This window comes from Eulemur rufifrons, chromosome 6, assembly GCF_041146395.1.
Source record: "Eulemur rufifrons isolate Redbay chromosome 6, OSU_ERuf_1, whole genome shotgun sequence".
In the NCBI taxonomy this organism is placed as follows: Eukaryota; Metazoa; Chordata; class Mammalia; order Primates; family Lemuridae; genus Eulemur; species Eulemur rufifrons.
Window position 1 is genome coordinate 104,078,167 of NC_090988.1, and position 18,646 is coordinate 104,096,812.

The window sequence follows — 18,646 nt, forward strand, 5'->3', positions numbered from 1 at the left end:
CCACTCACTCACTCATCCACTCACCCACCCACTCACTCATCCACTCACCCACCCACTCACTCATCCACTCACTCACCCCCTCATCCACTCACCCACCCACTCACTCTTCCACTCACCCACTCACTCACTCACCCCCTCACTCATCCCCTCACCCACTCACCCACCCACTCACTCATCCACTCACTCACTCATCCACTCACCCACCCACTCACTCATCCACTCACCCACCCACTCACTCATCCACTCACTCACCCCCTCATCCACTCACCCACCCACTCACTCATCCACTCACCCACTCACCCCCTCATCCACTCACCCACTCACCCCCTCATCCACTCACTCATCCACTCACTCATCCACTCACCCACTCACTCATCCACTCCCCCCCTCATCCACTCACCCACTCACCCCCTCATCCACTCACTCATCCACTCACTCATCCACTCACCCACCCACTCACTCATCCGCTCACTCACCCACCCACTCACTCATCCACCCACTCACTCACCCACTCACTCATTCATTCCCTCCCTCCTCAGTGCTCCTGCCCCCGCACTCCTGCCTACGTCGAGAGCGCCCTCTCCCCCAGGCACTGGGGCTGAGAGGGGGACAGGGCAGTGGAGAACTGGATGTCAATCAGGAGCTGGGGACGGGCCCCAGGAGAGCTGTAAGCAAAGGCTGACAACAGCTTCCAGGGCCTCCCCAACCCAGCCCTCCCTGGGGGCAGAGGCCCAGCCCCCCTCCCCTTTCTTGCCCTTCCTCCCGGTGGGGCCCAGCTGGCCTTGGCTGGGGCTGCGTGGCCCCTGGGGAGGGCAAGTCCACACCCAGGGTCTGGGGCAGGCGCTCATCACACGGCGGGGCCTTCTCCGCTGGAGCCGTAGGGGCAGAGGCTCTGTCAGCGGGACGTCTCCGGGCGGGGGGCCAGCCAGCAGCTCCCCAGCCTGGGCACCCTCAGCCCCGGCAGCCAGAGGCCGCTGTGTGGATTGAGTTGCCCCCCACGCCTGCCTGGGGCCAGGAGCCGAAGCTCAGCCAGCTCTGCACAGCGCTGGGCTGGGGGCTGCTGTGGGGAGGGGTCTTGTCGCCTGCTGCCCCTGAGCCCCCTCCCGGAGGGTGAGGTCGGCCAGCCAGGCCAGGCGGGGGACCCTCGGGCAGCACCTGGCATCCTCGTGGCTGCCGTGGCTTCTCCAGGCACCAGGCTGCAGGAGAGGGGTAGCGCCCAGGGCAAGTCTGGGTTGGGGACCCGGGGAGGGGGTGCCTGCCGACCAGGACTCGGGGCCCTTGGGAAACCAGGCCCTGCCCGCAGACACACCCCTCTCTGCCCCTGGGCGAGGGGAACCGCAGCCCGGCCCCGCCCACACACGTGGGCCCAGGGCTGGGGCCGGCCTGGGCTACAAAAGGCCCCTGACACCTGGGTCCCTCCTAGTGGCCGGACACCTCCTAAGACCCACATGGGCGTTGGCAGGAGGAAGCTGGCCCCGCTCTGGGGCCTGGTGCTCGCCCTGGCCTGCGCCCAGCACACAGGTAGGACAGGAGCCCCAGCCACTCGCCACGGCCCGGCCGGGTGGGCGTCGGCAGCTCGGCCTCTGCCCTGGGCCCTGGGCAGGCCTCGTGCGTCCAGGCTCCCAGGCTCTGAGCCCCGGCCTGTGGCTCAGCCCCCGACAAGCCGTTTCCAGCCCATGAGGCTGGGGGACCCTCGGGCGGCAGGGCCCCGAGGGGCAAGGCAAGAGCCCCCATCTCGGCCTGGCCAGAGGGGCTCGCAGCCCCTGGGCACCTGCCCTGGGACACCCCACACATGCCCGGCTCTCCAGCCCACACTCCCCACCACAGCCTCAGTGGGAGTCTCCCGGGGTCTCTGCCTTGCATGGGAGGTGGGACGGTGTGGCCTCTGCTCCCAGCAGGCAGCTGGGCCCTGGACCCAGGAGGAGACGCAGGGGTGGGGTGAGGCACCTGGGCTCCCCCCACTCTGGCTGGCACAGCCCTGGCCCAGCCCCCGGCCCTGTGCTGGGCAGACTCAGAGCCATGAGGACCCCATCCCTGTCTGCTCGGTGTGATCCGAGCCACGGCCCAACCGGAGCTGCAAGGCCAGGTGGGGTGCTGCCCGCACCCCCTCCTTGGGAGCCGCTCTCCTCCGGCCCAGCCCGGCTCCCTCTCCGGCTGGAATTCTCCCCCAGGGCTGCACCCAGCATGGGCAGGTGGGGCAGGGCCAGGGCAGGGGTGAGGGAGGTGGGGCAGCCCATGACCCTGGGGAACCCTGGGGCTCACAGGTGCTGAGGGGCCATCCTCTGGCTCCAGGTACTTGGCCCTGCTGGGGACAGGAGCACGGGGGCCGGGGTTCCAGCCTGGCCCGAGGACCCCAGAGACAGGCACAAGAACTGGGAAGCTCAGGCTCCAGGTGGAGGCCCAAGACCCCCTGTCAGGGTCCCCTGGGGGCGGTGGGCACCTGCTGCCAGGCAGGCTCTGCGGGGGGCTGGGCGGGGCCGCTGTCTGCAGACGCCCTGCTCCTGCGGCACAGGCTCTGCGGCCCCCGGAACCTGCCTCCCAGCCGGTGCCCCGGTCAGCCGTGGCTCTGACACCGCCCGTCCCCCGCCCCACCCCACAGCTGGCCCGCAGGTCCCCCACCCGCTGGGGGCTCCCCCCAGAGCCCTGGTCACCTGGGGACAAGCTGTGCCCGACCGTGGCTTTTACTATCTGATCCCTCGGGGGTTGCTGCCCGGGCAGGAGCCCCCAGGCATGGAGACGCTCGGTGTGAGGGAACGAATGGGAACGAGAGAGTCTTTCTGGGGGGGCCCGGGGCGCAACCTCAGACACCCGGCTTCTGTGGACAGGGGTCCCCCAGCGCCCCAGCAACCCCCTCTCGCCCCGGGCCCTCTGTCCCTCCCCCGGCCCGCGCTGTCTGTGGCAGACCGAAGTGCCGGGTGCCTGCGGCTCAGGCCAGCTCCTCGTCCCGCAGGCCACGCCCAGGACGGCTCATCCCAGCGCAGCTATGAGCACCACGCGGACCTCACCCCTGTGCCCTGGGGACCCAGTGAGTCTCAGTGTCTGGCCCCGGTCCCTGCCCAGCGTGGCGCAGGGTCCCCAGGGCTCTGGTCTTGGAGCGGCTCCTCAGCCAGCCACCGCCGAGGGGCCGGGGCTCGGAGGGGCAGGAGGACACTCCACACGTCCCCGTTGGCCCCAGCGCCTGCGCTCTGCATCCCCACCGCACAAAGTGCCCACAGCCACTGAGGCTCGGGCCAGGCCCGGAGGGAGCTGCGGAGGGGACACAGGCTGGTGGCGCCCACGTCCCCTGCGAGGCCAGCGAACGCACTGGTGCCATGGTGCCTGGCTCCTGCCTTCCTCTCTCCCCGTTTGACATGCGTGTTCTGGGCCTGGCGCCTGGCTGCTCCTCCCTGGCACAGCCCTCGGCGGGTGGGCGAGGGGCCAAGGGGCAAACCCGGTGTATTCCCCAAACTGGGCCAAGCAGGGAGGGCCCCGAGCCTAATCTCAGCTCCCAAGAGCTTATCTTGGGATGTGATGTTGACTCAGGCATTTATTTTCCTTTTGGTGACAGAATATCTCTGTCACCGGGGCTGGAGCGCAGTGGCGCAATCACAGCTCACTGCAGCCTGGAACTCCCGGGCTGGAGAGATCCTGCCTCAGCCTCCCCAGTAGTCGGTCCTGCAGGTTTGCATCATGACGCCCGGCTAAGTTCTGTATGGTTTTAGGGATGGGGTCTTGCTATGTTGCTCAGGCTGGTCTTGAACTCTTGGCTTCAGGGGATCCTTCTGCCTCGGCCTCCCACAGTGCTGAGATTACAGGCGGGCCACTGTGCCCGCCTGACTCCGCAGTTTTGATTCTGGGCCCCGGGGCTGGGCGTGTGTGAGCTGCCAGCCCCAGGCCTCTCTCCAGGCAGCAGCGCAGAGGGACTAGAGTCACAGATGCTGGGCGGCCCCCGCAGATGACGGTCAGACAGGGAGCCCCCGACACGTCGCCTGGGCCCCCACCCAAAGCCGGGCGGGCACTCAGGAGCCCTATTTCTGCAGGTGACACACTCAGCAGGGTGATGACCTTCCTGCCCCTGAAGGCCGTCCCCGTGGTCCGTGGTGAGTGAACCCGGGGCGGCGGGGGAGGGTGTGGCTTGCTGCGCTCCCTCCACCGGAGGTGCCAGTGGAAACGGGGGTCCCAGGTCCTGGGGGACACTGCAGAGGCTTGAGAAAGGGTCCCAAGCTTCAGGGAGCACATTCCCAGGGCTTCCTGAGCGCAGCCAGGACCCCAAGAACCCCGGGGACGGCCGGGCGGGGTGTGTGGGGCACAAGGGCGGATGGCACCTCCTGAGGCCACTCACGCCCTCCTGGCAGCCCGGAACCCGGCGCACAACGGGCGGGTCTGCAGCGCCTGGGGCGACTTCCACTACAAGACCTTCGACGGCGCCGTCTTCCGCTTCCCCGGCCTCTGCAACTACGTGCTGTCCGCGCACTGCGGCGCCGCCTACGAGGACTTCAACGTCCAGCTGCGCCGCGACCGGGAGTCCAACGCCACCACCCTGGGCAGGGTCACCATGAAGCTCGATGGCCTGGTGGTCGAGCTGACCAAGAGCTCTGTCCTGGTCGACGGCCGCCCGTGAGTCAGGGCCGCGCCGGGCGGTGGGGCCGGGTGGGGTTGGCATCCGGGCGGTGCTGGGGTCCAGCGGAGCATCCCGGTCCAGGGCGGGGCCGTGGGGCCATGGGTGAGCCCCCGAGAGTCCGGGGGGCTCCCCTCAGCCTTGGCTCTCATTCTGCCCCCGCCTCGCCCTTCATGACATGAAGCTCCAGGGCCCCCATCCCCGTCCCATGGTCACGGTGAACGTGTCACAGGTCACAGCCATGGCCATAGGGACCCTCCCCGCCTGGGGCCCCTGTCCTGGCTGTGCCCTGAGCAGCTCTACCTGGCCTCTCTCTGCAGGGTCCAGCTGCCCTTCAGCCGCTCTGGGGTCCTCGTCCAGAGCAGAGGCAGCCACGTGAGGGTGGTGGCCAGGCTGGGCCTGGTCTTCACGTGGAACCAGGACGACAGCCTCCTGGTGAGGCAGAGGGACGAGGCGGGGGGATGTGGGTGGGGGGACAGAGGGTGGGGACAGGGTGGGGAGACAGTGGGGGGGGGGGAGGGGGGGGAGGACGGGGGGCAGGGGGACAGAGGGTGGGGACAGGGGATGGGGCCTCCTGGTGAGACTGGGGGGCCAGGTACCCCCTCCAGCCCTCCGGCCGCTCCAGAAAGGGCAGCGCGTGTTCTGCAGAGGGGGCTGTGCAGACCCCACCCCCCACAGCAGGCAGGAGCCCTGGGGTCTGCGCCCCTCATGGGGGCCCCGTGGCGTCGCCTGCAGGAGGGGCCAGCCCTGCTCCGGCTCACGCTCCGCGCAGTCCGGAGGGGCCCAGGGCTGCGTCCCTCCATGAGCCTCCTTGGGGTCCCGGGGGTCCTGCACATCCGGGCACCCTGGCGGGGATGGCGCCTGAGTCTCCTCCCGTTCCAGCTGGAGCTGGACCCCAAGTATGCCAACCAGACCTGCGGGCTATGTGGAGACTTCAACGGCAGGCCGGCCGTCGGCGAGTTCCTCGCCCACAGTAAGGACCTTGGCGCCAGCGCCGGCCGATCGCACCGCTCCCGGGAGGGCTCCCGTCCCCAAGTCCCAGGCTGTGCGCACACGCACACACACACACGAACACACATGCACACAGTGCACACATGCACACACCTGCACGTACACACATGCTCCACGCACATGCACACACGCACACACACGCTCCATGCACATGCACACACACGCACGCACACTACACACACACTACACACATGCACACACACACGCACACACACTACACACACACTACACACACACACACGCTCACACTACACACATGCACACACACATGCACACACTCCACACACATGCACACACACTACACACACACCACACACACACACACACGCTCACACTACACACATGCACACACACATGCACACACTCCACGCACATGCACACACACTACACACACACACTACACACACACACACACACGCTCACACTACACACATGCACACACACATGCACACACTCCACGCACATGCACACACACTACACACACACTACACACACACTACACACACACACACACGCTCACACTACACACATGCACACACATGCACACACTCCACGCACATGCACACACACACTACACACACACTCACACACGCACACACACTACACACACACACTACACACACACACACACGCTCACACTACACACATGCACACACACATGCACACACTCCACGCACATGCACACACACTACACACACACACTACACACACACACGCTCACACTACACACATGCACACACACATGCACACACTCCACGCACATGCACACACACTACACACACATACTACACACACACACACACACACACACGCACACACACTACACACACACGCACAGACACATCCGCACACACACAATGCCGGCACCACAGGCCCCCGGGCTGCGGGGGGAAGCAAAGCAAGGCTCTCAGCGAGGCTGGTCTGGGCAGCGGCCCCTGACCACACAGCCTCACCTGAAGTTGCGGACCTGCCACCCTCTTGGTCCTTGAGTCTGTCTGCCACCAAGCAGTGGCCTTGCAAATGTGACATGCCCCAGCCCAGCTCCCCTGGGCCAAGCCCAGAAACCCCCACAGGCCCCACGCAGGGTGTGCGGCCACAGGGCCCGGAGCCACCGAGCCTCCTGCAGCCCCTGGCCAGGCGGGCCCAGCGCGGGGTGGCGTCTCCGAGGGCTGGGAGGTTGGGGGTTCGCACTCCGGGCCCCCTGCTGTGTCCCAGCCCAGCAGCCAGGTGGCTCTGGGTCCTGGGTCAGTTGACTCCTGGGGCCACCACCCTGTGGCCCTGGACGCCCCTGTGCTGGCCCCTCATGTCCCCCGGCGGCGTGGACGGGGACACGTGGGCAGAGCCGGCTCTGTGCTTCCGCAGACGCCAGGCTGACCCCCCTGGAGTTCGGGAACCTGCAGAAGTTGGACGGCCCCACGGAGCAGTGCCCGGACGCCACCCCTGCAGCCCCCGAGAACTGCTCGGCCAGCGTGGTAAGGCTCGGGGCGGACAGGCCCGGGAGGTGGGGAAGGGCTGTGACCGGGGACGCTGCAGACGTCCCTGCGTGTGGCTCTGAGCCCAGACTCAGCTGGGCCCGGCCTCCGCCCCAGGGCATCTGCGAGGAGCTGCTGGGCGGCCGGCTGCTCGCGGGCTGCGCAGCCCTGGTGGACGTCGGCAGCTACGTGGACGCCTGCCGCCAGGACCTGTGCCTCTGCCAACGCGCCGACCCGCTCAGCTGCGCCTGCGACACCCTGGCCGAGTACTCGCGGCAGTGCGCACACGCCGGGGGGCTGCCCCCGGACTGGCGGGGCCCTGACCTCTGCCGTGAGTGCTCCGTCCCAGCCCCTGCCCACCGTCCTGCCCCTGCCGGCCCGGCTGGACGTGACGAGGCCCCGTCTCCCTGCCGTCCCCGCAGCCCAGACCTGCCCCGACAACATGCAGTACCACGAGTGCCGCTCGCCCTGCGCCGACACCTGCTCCAACCTGGAGCACTCCCGCGCCTGCGAGGACCACTGCGCCGCTGGCTGCTTCTGCCCCGAGGGTGAGGCGTGTCCCCACCGCCGCCGGGCAGGCCCTGGGAAACTCCCGGACGCGTCCTGGGTGCCAGGCGGCTGCGCTGCCATGGCCCGGCCTTGGAGAACAGACCCCGGCCCGGCGGCAGGGGCACTGAGGGAGGAGAGCCCGGCCCCTCCACACGCCACGGTGTGGACATGGCGCTGGCACCTGTCACACGGCTGCTCCCCGCAGGGACGGTGCTCGATGACATCGGGCAGACCGGCTGTGTCCCTGCGTCCCAGTGCGCCTGCACGTACAATGGGACCACCTACGCTCCGGGCGCTGCCTACGCCACAGACTGCACCAACTGGTAGGTCTGGCCCCTCCTCCCGCCCCCCGGTCATGCCCTGGCCCCGCCCTCTGGCCGAGACTCGTCAGGTGCTCGGGGTCCGCACTCAGCGGGGGCCTCTGGCTGCTCCTAGCACCTGCTCCGGGGGCCGCTGGAGCTGCCAGGAGGTTCCGTGTCCCGGCACCTGCTCCGTGCTCGGTGGCGCCCACTTCTCCACGTTCGACGAGAGGCACTACACGGTGCACGGGGACTGCAGCTACGTGCTGGCCAAGGTATGGCCTGGGACGCCCGGGGCTGGGACGCCCCCGCAGGGACGGAGCCGGCTGAGGGTCTGCCTGGCCCCTCCAGCCCCGGCCACCTGTGGCTGCCGCACCCGAGGGGGCTCTGGGGGTCTGTGATGCTGACACCGCGAGGAGACGCCCGGCTCCCCAGTGTGTGTCCCCGAGGCTGCTGGTTGGAGGCTCACATGGGGACCCCCGGCCAGCGCCTTGCCTGACTGCTCTGCAGCCTGGGTTTCCGTGGATAGTCGTTAGAGCAATTCCAGGCTTACAGACAAACCGGGCAGGAAGCACAAGAATTCCACGTACCTGCGTCCCCTCCACGGTTTTCCTGCTGTGAGCGACCCAGCCGTGTGCGGGGCACTGTCACCGTCCGTGAGCCTGCACCGACACGCCAGTGCCGCCCGGAGCCTGTGGCTGATGCCAGGGCTGGCTCTCGGCGTGGCGCGCTCCGTGGGTTTGGACAGACGTGCGGTGTCCGGGGTCCACATGGCAGGGTCACACAGAACTGTCCCTCCCCACCCGGCAGGCGCCAACTGTCTCCGCCCTCCCCGCACGGTCACTGGTTGGCGTCGCCCAGCGCCACCTTCTCAGATTTGTCACTGTGTGCCCAGTGTCCCCACGGGGGTCTGAGAGCCCCCTCGGGGGGGTTACAAGGACAAAGCCCCCAGGTGGTGGCGGGATGGGGGCCCAGAGACGGGAGGGCCGGGCGGCCGGGCGGGCGGAGCGTGAGGGCCCTGCCGTCCCCCAGCCCTGCGGCAGCGGCTCCTTCACGGTGCTGGCCGAGCTGCGCCCGTGTGGGCTGACGGACAGCGAGACCTGCCTGAGGAGCGTGACGCTGAGCCTGGGCGGGGCGAACACGGTGGGTGAGGCCGGCGGGGCTGGGGGAGCCCGGGGTGGGGGGCCCCGGGGAGTGGGGTGTCCCTCAGGGCCCCCGGGGGGCAGTGGAGGCCCGGCCCCACCCTAGCCCTGTCCCCCCCCCGCCCCAGGTGGTCGTGGTGACGGCCAGCGGGGACGTGCTCGTGAACCAGATCTACACGCAGCTGCCGGTCTCTGCAGGTGAGGCGCCCTTCCCCCAGCCCCTGCGCCGCCCAGGCCCAACCCCGCTGCCCGGCAAACCCTGCCCGTCTGTCCACAGCCAACGTCACCATCTTCAGACCCTCCACCTTCTTCATCGTGGCGCAGACGGGCCTGGGGCTGCAGCTGGAGGTGCAGCTGGTGCCCCTCATGCAGCTGTTCGTGCGGCTGGACCCCGCGCTCCGCGGCCGGACCTGCGGTAAGAGGTGCCGCCGCCGGGGTCCCTGCGCCCCCGTCGCCGGTCGGGGCGCGGGGCCTCACCGCCTGCCGCCCCCAGGCCTCTGCGGGAACTTCAACCAGAACCAGGCAGACGACTTCACGGCCCTCAGCGGGCTGGTGGAGGGCACGGGCGCGGCCTTTGCCAACACCTGGAAGACCCAGGCCGCCTGCCCCAACGTCAGGAACAGCTTCGAGGACCCCTGCTCCCTGAGCGTGGAGAACGGTGCGTGTGCCACTCGGGGCCAGGGGGACAGCAGGGGTCTCCAGGGCCAGGCTGGCAGCCGGCGCCACCTGCCCTCCCCGGAGGTCCTGAACCTGGGCCCCCGCTCGAGGGCAGAAGAAAGGGCACGAGGCTGTTGCACTTACCTCTGACCCTGCACGTTGGCCCTGGCTGGGCAGTGGCGCGAGGGGGACTCCGGCTCGGCTCGGCCCGGCCTCCTGCCCTCTGCCTGTGGCCCAGGACGCGGGGTCTGCGTGCCCAGATGGGGCCGGAAAGGCCTTGCTTTTCTGCCCAAGGTGGTGGCCACCAGCACCCCTGGCAGGTGGTGGCCCTGGGGGCTGAGTGGGGACCACGCGGCCTGCGGCAGGGTTTGCCCCGACACCCGCCTGCCCAGGGGAGCCGGACGCCCGGTCCCCAGGCCGCCGTGGAGCTGGGCGAGGGAGCCGCTGACGGCCGTTCCTCCTCCACAGAGAAGTACGCCCAGCACTGGTGCTCGCAGCTGACGGACACCCACGGCCCCTTCGCCCGGTGCCATGCCGCCGTGAGCCCCGGCACCTACCACTCGGTAACGCCGCCCCCTCCTCCGTGGAGTCCTGACGCTGGGCCTCCCGGCTGCCCTGAGGGCGGGGGGCGCTGGGGCTGGGACCAAGCCTCAGTCCGTCCCCACCACCCGCCTGCCCTCCCCACGCTCACCGGGTCCCTGGGGAGCCCCGGCCCTTCGCCAGGCCCAGGGCTGAGCCCACGGCGGGTGGTTGGCCGGGCCTGGAGCTGAGCTGACCGGGGAGGGCAGGGCGGGGCCACAGGTCAGGGCCACCGGCCATGGGCCGCCCACCGCGGGGGACCAGGCCCTGACGCCTGCGGCCCCGCCCCAGAACTGCCTGTTCGACACGTGCAACTGCGAGAGGACCGAGGACTGCCTGTGCGCCGCCCTGTCCGCCTACGCGCACGCCTGCGCCGCCAAGGGCATCACGCTCCATGACTGGAGGGACGGCGTCTGCGGTGAGGGGCCCGCGCGGGCTCCAGGGCCGAGGGGAGCGGGGAGGGAGGCCGGCGCCGGCCGGACCCCAGCGCCCTGAGTGTGCTCTCCTGCCACGCCGCAGCCACGCCCACGACCACCTGCCCCGAGTCCATGGCCTACCGCTACCACGTCAGCACCTGCCAGCCCACCTGCCGCGCCCTGAGCGAGGGGGATGTCACCTGCCACGTGTCCTTTGTGCCCGTGGACGGCTGCACCTGCCCCGAGGGCACCTTCCTGGACGACGCCGGCAAGTGTGTGGAGGCCGCCGGCTGTCCCTGCTACCACAGGGGCTCCGTGGTCCCCAGCGGGGAGTCAGTGCACGACGGCGGGGCCCTCTGGTAAGAACCTCGCTGGGCGGGGGGTGCCCAGAGCTCCGGCCAGCAGTGCCGCCCTGACCGCCCTCTCCGCGCAGCACCTGCACACGGGGGGCGCTGAGCTGCATCGGGGGCCCCGTCCTCGCGTCCGGTGAGTCGGGGGCTCGCGGCCTTGGCCTCAGTGTCCCTGAGATGCCTGAGACATGGCTTCGGGGCTGGCCCCACCGCAGCGCACGGGGCTGGGGTGTCGGTTGGTTTCTGTGTGTCAGGCGTGGTGTGAGCCCTGGGCTCAGCCATGGGGACAGCGGGGTGTGGGGGCCCCACACGCACACAGCACAGACACGCCTCCCTGCACGCGTGGGTCCAGGCACTGGGGCAACCCGTGTCCCTTGGGCAGGGCTGGCGGGGCTGGCGGGTCCCTGACGGCCCCCTGCCCCCAGTGTGCACCGCGCCCATGGTCTACGTCGACTGCCGCAATGCCACAAACGGGGCCGCTGGGGCCGGCTGCCAGAAGAGCTGCCACACCCTGGACATGGCCTGCGTAAGCCCCCCGACCGGCGACTCCCGACAGCCCAGAGCCCCCCACACCCCCGCGGAGGGCCCCTGTGCAGACCCTCCGCCCCGCGCGGCTGCTCCCGGGGTGGGGGCAGCTCCCGAATGACAGGAGGGCCCAGGCCGCCCGGTGGCCCTGCCCACGGCTGGCGGATCCCAGGCAGGTCCCTCCAGCATGGTGCGGCGGGTCTGTCCCTGGGATGGCCCCGCCCGTCACTCCGAGTGTCTGCGGCCCCACAGTACAGCTCCCAGTGCGTGCCCGGCTGCGTGTGCCCCGACGGGCTGGTGGCGGACGGCGAGGGCGGCTGCGTGGCGGCGGAGGACTGCCCCTGCGTGCACAACGAGGCCAGCTACCCGGCCGGCCAGACCATCCGCGTGGGCTGCAACACCTGGTAGGCTCGGCCGCTCGCCGCGGGGCCCGTCCTGGGTGACACTCGGCACAGACACAGGGCTGGACGCCCACAACCCAGCCAGCGAGGCCGGGCGGCATCTGTGGTGCCGGGTCCTCCGGGGGCTGGGCGGCCGCACCCCACCAGACGGGAGCCCCCGGGAAGGCCGCGCACGCCCCACCCCCATCCCACCCCCCGTCCTGGGTCTCAGTGGGGGGGGGCTCTGGCCTGACTCCCGGCTGCCCCACCCAGCACCTGCGACAGAAGGCTGTGGCGGTGCACGGACGAGCCCTGCCCGGCCACCTGCACCGTGTACGGGGACGGCCACTACCTCACGTTCGACGGGCAGCGCTACAGCTTCAACGGCGACTGCGAGTACACGCTCGTGCAGGTGCGCAGCGCTGCCCGGCCCCCGCGGTCCCCCCACGGTCCCCGCAGCCCCCACAGGTGACAGCCCCGGGTGCAGGTCGGCCCGCCTGTCCCCGAGGGTCCCCGACGGCCTGGCTTCTGACGGCCTCTGCTCCCCAGGATGACTGTGGCGGCAGCGGCGGCGCCCAGGAGGCCTTCCGCGTAGTCACCGAGAACGTCCCCTGCGGCACGACGGGCACCACCTGCTCCAAGGCCATAAAGCTCTTCCTGGGGGTGAGTGTCGGGGGTCCCAGAGCAGGGCCGGGGGCCTCGCCCAGGCCCTGAGCCGCCCCTTGCCGCGCAGAGCTACGAGCTGAAGCTGAGCGCCGGGAAGGTGGAGGTGATCGGGGACGGCGCCGGGCAGGAGGCGCCCTACTCCATCCGCCAGATGGGCGTCTTCCTGGTGGTGGACACCAGCGTGGGCCTCGTGCTGCTCTGGGACCGGAAGACCAGCATCTCCGTGCAGCTCAGCTCCGAGCTCAAGGTGAGGCGCCAGGGGCCGGGGACAGAGAGACAGAGACAGACAGGGAGACAGAGACAGAGAGAGACAGAGACAGAGACACAGAGAGAGAGACACACAGAGACACAGAGAGAGACAAAGAATTCTCTCTGAAGGCTCTGGGGGACCCTCCCTGGCCTCTCCCACTCCTGGGGCTCCAGGCATCCTCGGCTGTGGCCGCGTCACTGCCGTCTCCGCCCCCCGTGTGCCTGTGTCCAGATTTCCCTCTATTTACCAGGGCCGGCCATTGTTTAGCCCACTCAAACTGAGCACGACCTCGTTCCTGCACGACCCTGTTTCCTGACCCCTTGCAGGCCCAGGGTCAGACCCGAGCGTGCCCTCGGGGCGCCATTCCGCCCCTCCCCCCATGCGGGCTCAGCTCCCTTTTCTCCGGGAGAGGCTCTCGGGGGCCCTGGGGCGTGACGGGGACTCGCTCCCAGGCCTCCCCAGAGGGAAGAGAGAGGCTGCCGTGTCGCGGGACCCCGGGTGTGACGTGGCGGGGAGGGTGGGGGCAGGGCCGCCGCGCGGTGCCCATCCCCCTCGCTCTGTGCCCGCAGGGCAGGGTCTGCGGCCTGTGCGGGAACTTCGACGGCAACGCCCTCAACGACTTCACCACGCGGAGCCAGTCCGTGGCGGGAAACGCCCTGGAGTTCGGGAACAGCTGGAAGTTCTCCCCGAACTGCCCGGACGCCCTGGCGCCCAGGGACCCCTGCGCCGCCAACCCGCACCGCAAGTCCTGGGCGCAGAAGCAGTGCAGCATCATCAACGGCGCCACCTTCGCCGCCTGCCACGCCCACGTATGGCCGCCAGGCCGGGCGGGGGGCTTCTCTGGGCCACGGGGAGGCGCAGTGACGCCTGGGAGCCCCAGTAGGGAGAAGGGGCTTGGGGGACACAGCCGAGAGCCAAGGGCGTGGGCAGTCGGGCCTCAGGGGCTGGTGTGGCCACGCGGAATAGGCCCGGGCTGGTTTGGGGGCCGTGGGGACTGTCACCTCTGAAGACTGCCCGAGAGCCTGAGGCCTGAGTCGGGACCACCCAGCTCACGCGCTTGCCCCCCGCCCCGAGCCCCGGCGGGAGCTGGCCCAGGTCGACAGGCCGGCGTGGCCCCAAGCCCGGGAGCCATGTAGTGCGGGGTCCCCGGAGCCTGAGGCCCCGTGTCCCTCAGGTGGAGCCGGCCAAGTACTACGAGGCCTGCGTGAGCGACGCGTGTGCCTGCGACTCGGGGGGCGACTGTGAGTGCTTCTGCACGGCCGTGGCCGCCTACGCCCAGGCCTGCCACCATGTGGGGCTCTGCGTGGCCTGGAGGACCCCGGACGTCTGCCGTGAGTGCACGGGGGCTGCGGGGCAGAGCGGGAAAGGCCGATGTGCCTGGGAATAGAATACAGAGGAGAGGTGGTAGAACGTTCCAGAAGGAGGTCAGCAGAGTGCCCCAGCCCGGCCCAGGTGGAGCCAGGGGAGCAGGGCATGGCCGGGAGCTGCGCTGGCTGCAGACCCCAGCCCGACGGGGCCCCTCAGCACCCCACCCCGGCCGCCCCCCGCACGCCCGCCCTGCTGGCTGAGGGCACAGGGTGGGGAAGGCTGCAGACCTCAGGGGGCTGTGGGGGCCACGGGGGCCGCGCTCGCCTGGGCTGGTGCCCGGGGCCGCTGAGCCGCCTCCCCCCGCAGCTCTCTTCTGCGACTACTACAACCCCGTGGGCCACTGTGAGTGGCACTACCAGCCCTGTGGGGCCCCCTGCCTGAGAACCTGCCGGAACCCCCGCGGAGACTGCTTGCACGACGCCCGCCGCCTGGAAGGTGGGCTGCCCGCAGCCTGGGAGGGCTGTCCTGGGTCCCCTGGGGCCCCCCGCCAGGCCACACTCTTGCCGGCAGCCCCGCCACGGGGCCCACGAGGACTCCCGGGTGGGGCTGCTGGTCTGTCTGGGTGGGACGCGGGGACTCAGGCCTCTCTGGCGGCAGGTTGCTACCCGACGTGCCCAGCGGAGGCTCCCATCTTTGACGAGGACAAGATGCAGTGTGTGGCCAAGTGCCCGGCCCCGCCCCCGCCACCACCCTGCCGCGTCCAGGGGAAGTCGTACCAGCCCGGAGCGCCGGTGCCCTCGGACAGGAACTGCCAGTCCTGGTGAGCTGCCCAGCTGCAGGGATGTGGGCGGGTTCAGGCCCACAGCCTGGGTATTGGGGTGCAGGGTGTCCACAGCCAGGGTTTTAGGGGTGCTGGGGTGTCCATAGCCAGGGTTTTAGGGGTGCTGGGGTGTCCATAGCCAGGGTTTTAGGGGTGCTGGGGTGTCCATAGCCAGGGTTTTAGGGGGTGCTGGGAGTGTCCATAGCCAGGGTTTTAGGGGTGCTGGGAGTGTCCACAGCCAGGGTTTTAGGGGTGCTGAGAGTGTCCACAGCCAGGGTTTTAGGGGTGCTGGGGTGTCCATAGCCAGGGTTTTAGGGGTGCTGGGAGTGTCCACAGCCAGGGTTTTAGGGGTGCTGGGGTGTCCATAGCCAGGGTTTTAGGGAGTGCTGGGGTGTCCACAGCCAGGGTTTTAGGGGTGCTGGGGTGTCCACAGCCAGGGTTTTAGGGGTGCTGGGGTGTCCACAGGCTCGGTTTCAGGGGCCAGGAGCTGTAGGACCAGGGACCTCCCTGTTGCTGGAGTCGATGCCGTGGGCATGTGTGACTTGAGCTTTGCCGGGGCCAGGAGCCCCACGTCCTGAGGCCCAGGGGGGCCGAGCACAGGGCGGTGACGGGGGGGCCGTAGGGTACAGGGCAGGTAACGGGGGGCAGTGGGGAAGCTGCAGGCAGGTGGGGCCACTGCGCCTGCTCAGAGGCAGGGAGAGGGTGACTTCAGGTCAGCGGGGCCTGTGGGGCCGGGTGGGGCCTGTGTCCCCCGCCCGGGGTGTGGTGCGGCCGGGACACCCGTGGACACCCCTGTGGGAGCGGCCCCCGCCCGGCCCCTGCACGGTGGGTGCCCAGCGGCGGGTGCCGGCCCCCCACGCCCAGCCGCCCTCCCTCCTCTCCCCAGCGTGTGCGGCGCGAGCGGCGTGCGGTGCTCCTACAACGCCAGCGGTGAGCGGCTGCAGCCTCAGGGGGCCGGGGGCTCGGGGGTCTCTGCCCGTGGCCCCAGCCCCTGACAGGCCGGCCGCTCTGCCCCACAGCCTGCGTCTGCACCTACGACGGGCGGCGCTTCCGTCCCGGCGACGTCATCTACCACACGACGGACGGCACCGGCGGCTGCATCTCCGCCCACTGCGGGGCCAACGGCACCATCCAGAGGAGCGTCCACAGCTGCAGCCCCAGCAGCCCCCCGCCCCCGACCACCTTCTCCTTCTCCACGGCCCCACGGGGTGAGAGCGCCGCTGCCGCGAGAGGGCTCCGGCCTTGGGATCTGTCCCTCTGCCCGCTGACGGGCACGGCTTCTCGCTGGGCGCCGGGCTTGCGCCCCGCTCTGGGCACCGGCGGCCCTTGAAGGTCGGGAAGGCCCGGAGTGGGGTGCCGGGCACAGCGATGGCCTGCCAGCTCCCCACCTGGCCCCGCAGTGGGAGGGCGCCCGGCTCCGTGGCAGCCCCAGACCGGCCCTTGGGGGGTGGGAGCGCTCACCCTCCACTGCCCCCCACATCCCCACCCACGTCTGGGGGAGATGTCTCGGGGCCCCTGAGACATCGTCTGGGCTCCTCGGACAGGGACACACCGGCTCCCAGGGGCACCGGCGTGTGGGTTCTGCTCAGGGCACGGTCCGGGAGTTCGCTTCCCCTAAGCAAGGTCAACTTGCCCGTCTGTCAAATTTGCCCGGGCCAGGCAGGCGCTGAGCAGCTGCCTGGGTGGAGACAGGCCGGCAGGCCCAGGCCACCGATGGGGGTGGCAGGGTGGGACGGGGCAGGGCCAGGTGCAGCCGCCCGAGGACGGGCCCTGACGCTCAGCCTGGCACCTCTCTTCTGCCCACAGGCGTGAGCTCAAGGCCGACCCCCAGCCCCGGCCTGAGCACGGCGCACGCGGGCCCTCCGAGCAGTGCCCAGTCCACAGCCGCGGGCACCCCACCCAGGACGGCGCCTTCCTCAGCCTCTGTGCCGCCCCGCCGTGGCTGCGGGGAGGACTGCCTGTGGTCGCCGTGGCTGGACGTCAGCCGTCCCGGACAGGGCATCGACAGCGGTGACTTCGACACGCTGGAGAACCTCCGAGCCCACGGGTACCGCGTGTGCCTCGCGCCCAGGGAGGTGCAGTGCCGGGCCGAGGACGCCCCCGAGGTGCCGCTGTACATGCTGGGGCAGCGGGTGGACTGTAGCCCGGCGCTGGGGCTGACCTGCCACAACAAGGACCAGGCGTCCGGGCTCTGTGACAACTACCAGATCAGGGTCCTGTGCTGCACGCCCCTGGCCTGTCCCACCTCCCGCAGCCCCACCCAGACCACGGCCACGGCACAGTCCAGGACCGCGGAGACCCAGGCCTCGGGCTCCCCTGCCCCCGGCAGCACAGCCGGCCCGGCCACGCTCTCCACGGCTGCCACGGCACGGACCACAGTCAGCGCCACACCTGCCCCGGGCACTAGCACAGCCGTGCTGACCCCCAGCCTGACGCCAGGGCCCACAGCCTTGACACGCCCTGTGTCACCCTCTGGGACCTCAGGGGCCACGGGCGAGCCGCCCTCCCCTGAGCCCACCCAGGGCTGCCGACGGGAGGTCTGCAGCTGGACCGCGTGGATCGACGGCAGCTACCCTAGCCCCGAACCGAACGGTGGAGATTTTGACACGTTCCAGAACTTGAGAGCAAAAGGATACAAATTCTGCGACAGGCCCAGGCGCGTGGAGTGCAGGGCGCAGGGCTTCCCCGACACGCCCCTGGCGGAGCTCGGCCAGGACGTGACCTGCAACGCCAAGGAGGGGCTGCTCTGCCTGAACCGGAACCAGCTGCCGCCCATCTGCTACAACTACGAGATCCGCATCCAGTGCTGCCGCCTGCAGGACGCCTGCCGCCCGGGGACCACGGCGCCCGCGACCGCGGCCACCACGCCGCCCACGCCGCCCGAAACCCGCACCGACACGCAGGCCACGGCGACAACAGCAGTCCCCGTGACCCCGACACGGCACACGGCGGTGAGCTCCGCAGCGGTGGCCACGCCGGCCAGGACCGGGCACAGCACTCACGCGGTGACCACCCCCCAGCCCAGGGACTGCCAGCCCAGGTGCACGTGGACCAAGTGGTTCGACGTGGACTATCCGGCCCCCGGGCCCGACGGTGGAGACGTCGAAACCTACGACCACATCATCAGCAGAGGGGAGCGCATCTGCCACCGGCCCGCGGACATCAGCGGGCTCGAGTGCCGCGCAGAGAACCACCCCGACGTGGGCCTGGAGGCGCTGGGCCAGGCGGTGCGGTGCAGCCGCGACGTGGGGCTGGTGTGCAGGAACCGGGACCAGGCGGGGGCGCAGACGTGCCTCAACTACCAGGTGCGCGTGCTGTGCTGCCGGACCCCTGACGGCTGCGCCCGGACCACCGTCCCTGTCACAGTCCTCAGCACCTTAAGTGAGAGCGTCACCAGCCGGACTGACAGCACCTTGTCTGGGCAGAGAACCAGCACAACCTTGTCACCACAAACCAGCACCACCTCTGGTCCCATTGCCAGCGCCACCTCTGGTCCCATTGCCAGTGCCACCGCTGGTCCCATTGCCAGTGCCACCGCTGGTCCTACAGCCAGCACATCCTCTGGTCCTATAACCAGGGCAACTTCTGGTCCCATACCCAGTGGCACCTCTGGTCCCATAGCCAG

The 18,646-nt window shown here is 70.0% G+C and overlaps 1 protein-coding gene across 1 annotated transcript in view; it reads left to right on the top strand.

The window, feature by feature from the left end:
* The first annotated feature begins 1,448 nt into the window (after positions 1 to 1,448).
* LOC138385049 (mucin-6) overlaps positions 1,449 to 18,646 on the top strand; it is a 33,145-nt gene continuing 15,947 nt past the window's right edge. The window contains exons 1-31 of the mRNA XM_069470676.1: positions 1,449 to 1,521; positions 2,951 to 3,025; positions 4,020 to 4,079; positions 4,335 to 4,596; positions 4,918 to 5,032; positions 5,480 to 5,570; positions 6,971 to 7,080; positions 7,198 to 7,411; positions 7,503 to 7,628; positions 7,835 to 7,952; positions 8,065 to 8,203; positions 8,961 to 9,071; positions 9,199 to 9,268; positions 9,348 to 9,485; positions 9,564 to 9,728; positions 10,196 to 10,290; positions 10,598 to 10,724; positions 10,826 to 11,081; positions 11,156 to 11,208; positions 11,498 to 11,598; positions 11,850 to 12,001; positions 12,251 to 12,389; positions 12,527 to 12,640; positions 12,711 to 12,890; positions 13,463 to 13,702; positions 14,068 to 14,224; positions 14,568 to 14,696; positions 14,859 to 15,021; positions 15,908 to 15,951; positions 16,041 to 16,229; positions 16,828 to 18,599. Of these exons, the coding sequence (XP_069326777.1) occupies positions 1,449 to 1,521; positions 2,951 to 3,025; positions 4,020 to 4,079; positions 4,335 to 4,596; positions 4,918 to 5,032; positions 5,480 to 5,570; positions 6,971 to 7,080; positions 7,198 to 7,411; positions 7,503 to 7,628; positions 7,835 to 7,952; positions 8,065 to 8,203; positions 8,961 to 9,071; positions 9,199 to 9,268; positions 9,348 to 9,485; positions 9,564 to 9,728; positions 10,196 to 10,290; positions 10,598 to 10,724; positions 10,826 to 11,081; positions 11,156 to 11,208; positions 11,498 to 11,598; positions 11,850 to 12,001; positions 12,251 to 12,389; positions 12,527 to 12,640; positions 12,711 to 12,890; positions 13,463 to 13,702; positions 14,068 to 14,224; positions 14,568 to 14,696; positions 14,859 to 15,021; positions 15,908 to 15,951; positions 16,041 to 16,229; positions 16,828 to 18,599 (5,778 nt within the window). The remainder of the gene's footprint in view (positions 1,522 to 2,950; positions 3,026 to 4,019; positions 4,080 to 4,334; positions 4,597 to 4,917; positions 5,033 to 5,479; positions 5,571 to 6,970; positions 7,081 to 7,197; positions 7,412 to 7,502; positions 7,629 to 7,834; positions 7,953 to 8,064; positions 8,204 to 8,960; positions 9,072 to 9,198; positions 9,269 to 9,347; positions 9,486 to 9,563; positions 9,729 to 10,195; positions 10,291 to 10,597; positions 10,725 to 10,825; positions 11,082 to 11,155; positions 11,209 to 11,497; positions 11,599 to 11,849; positions 12,002 to 12,250; positions 12,390 to 12,526; positions 12,641 to 12,710; positions 12,891 to 13,462; positions 13,703 to 14,067; positions 14,225 to 14,567; positions 14,697 to 14,858; positions 15,022 to 15,907; positions 15,952 to 16,040; positions 16,230 to 16,827; positions 18,600 to 18,646) is intronic.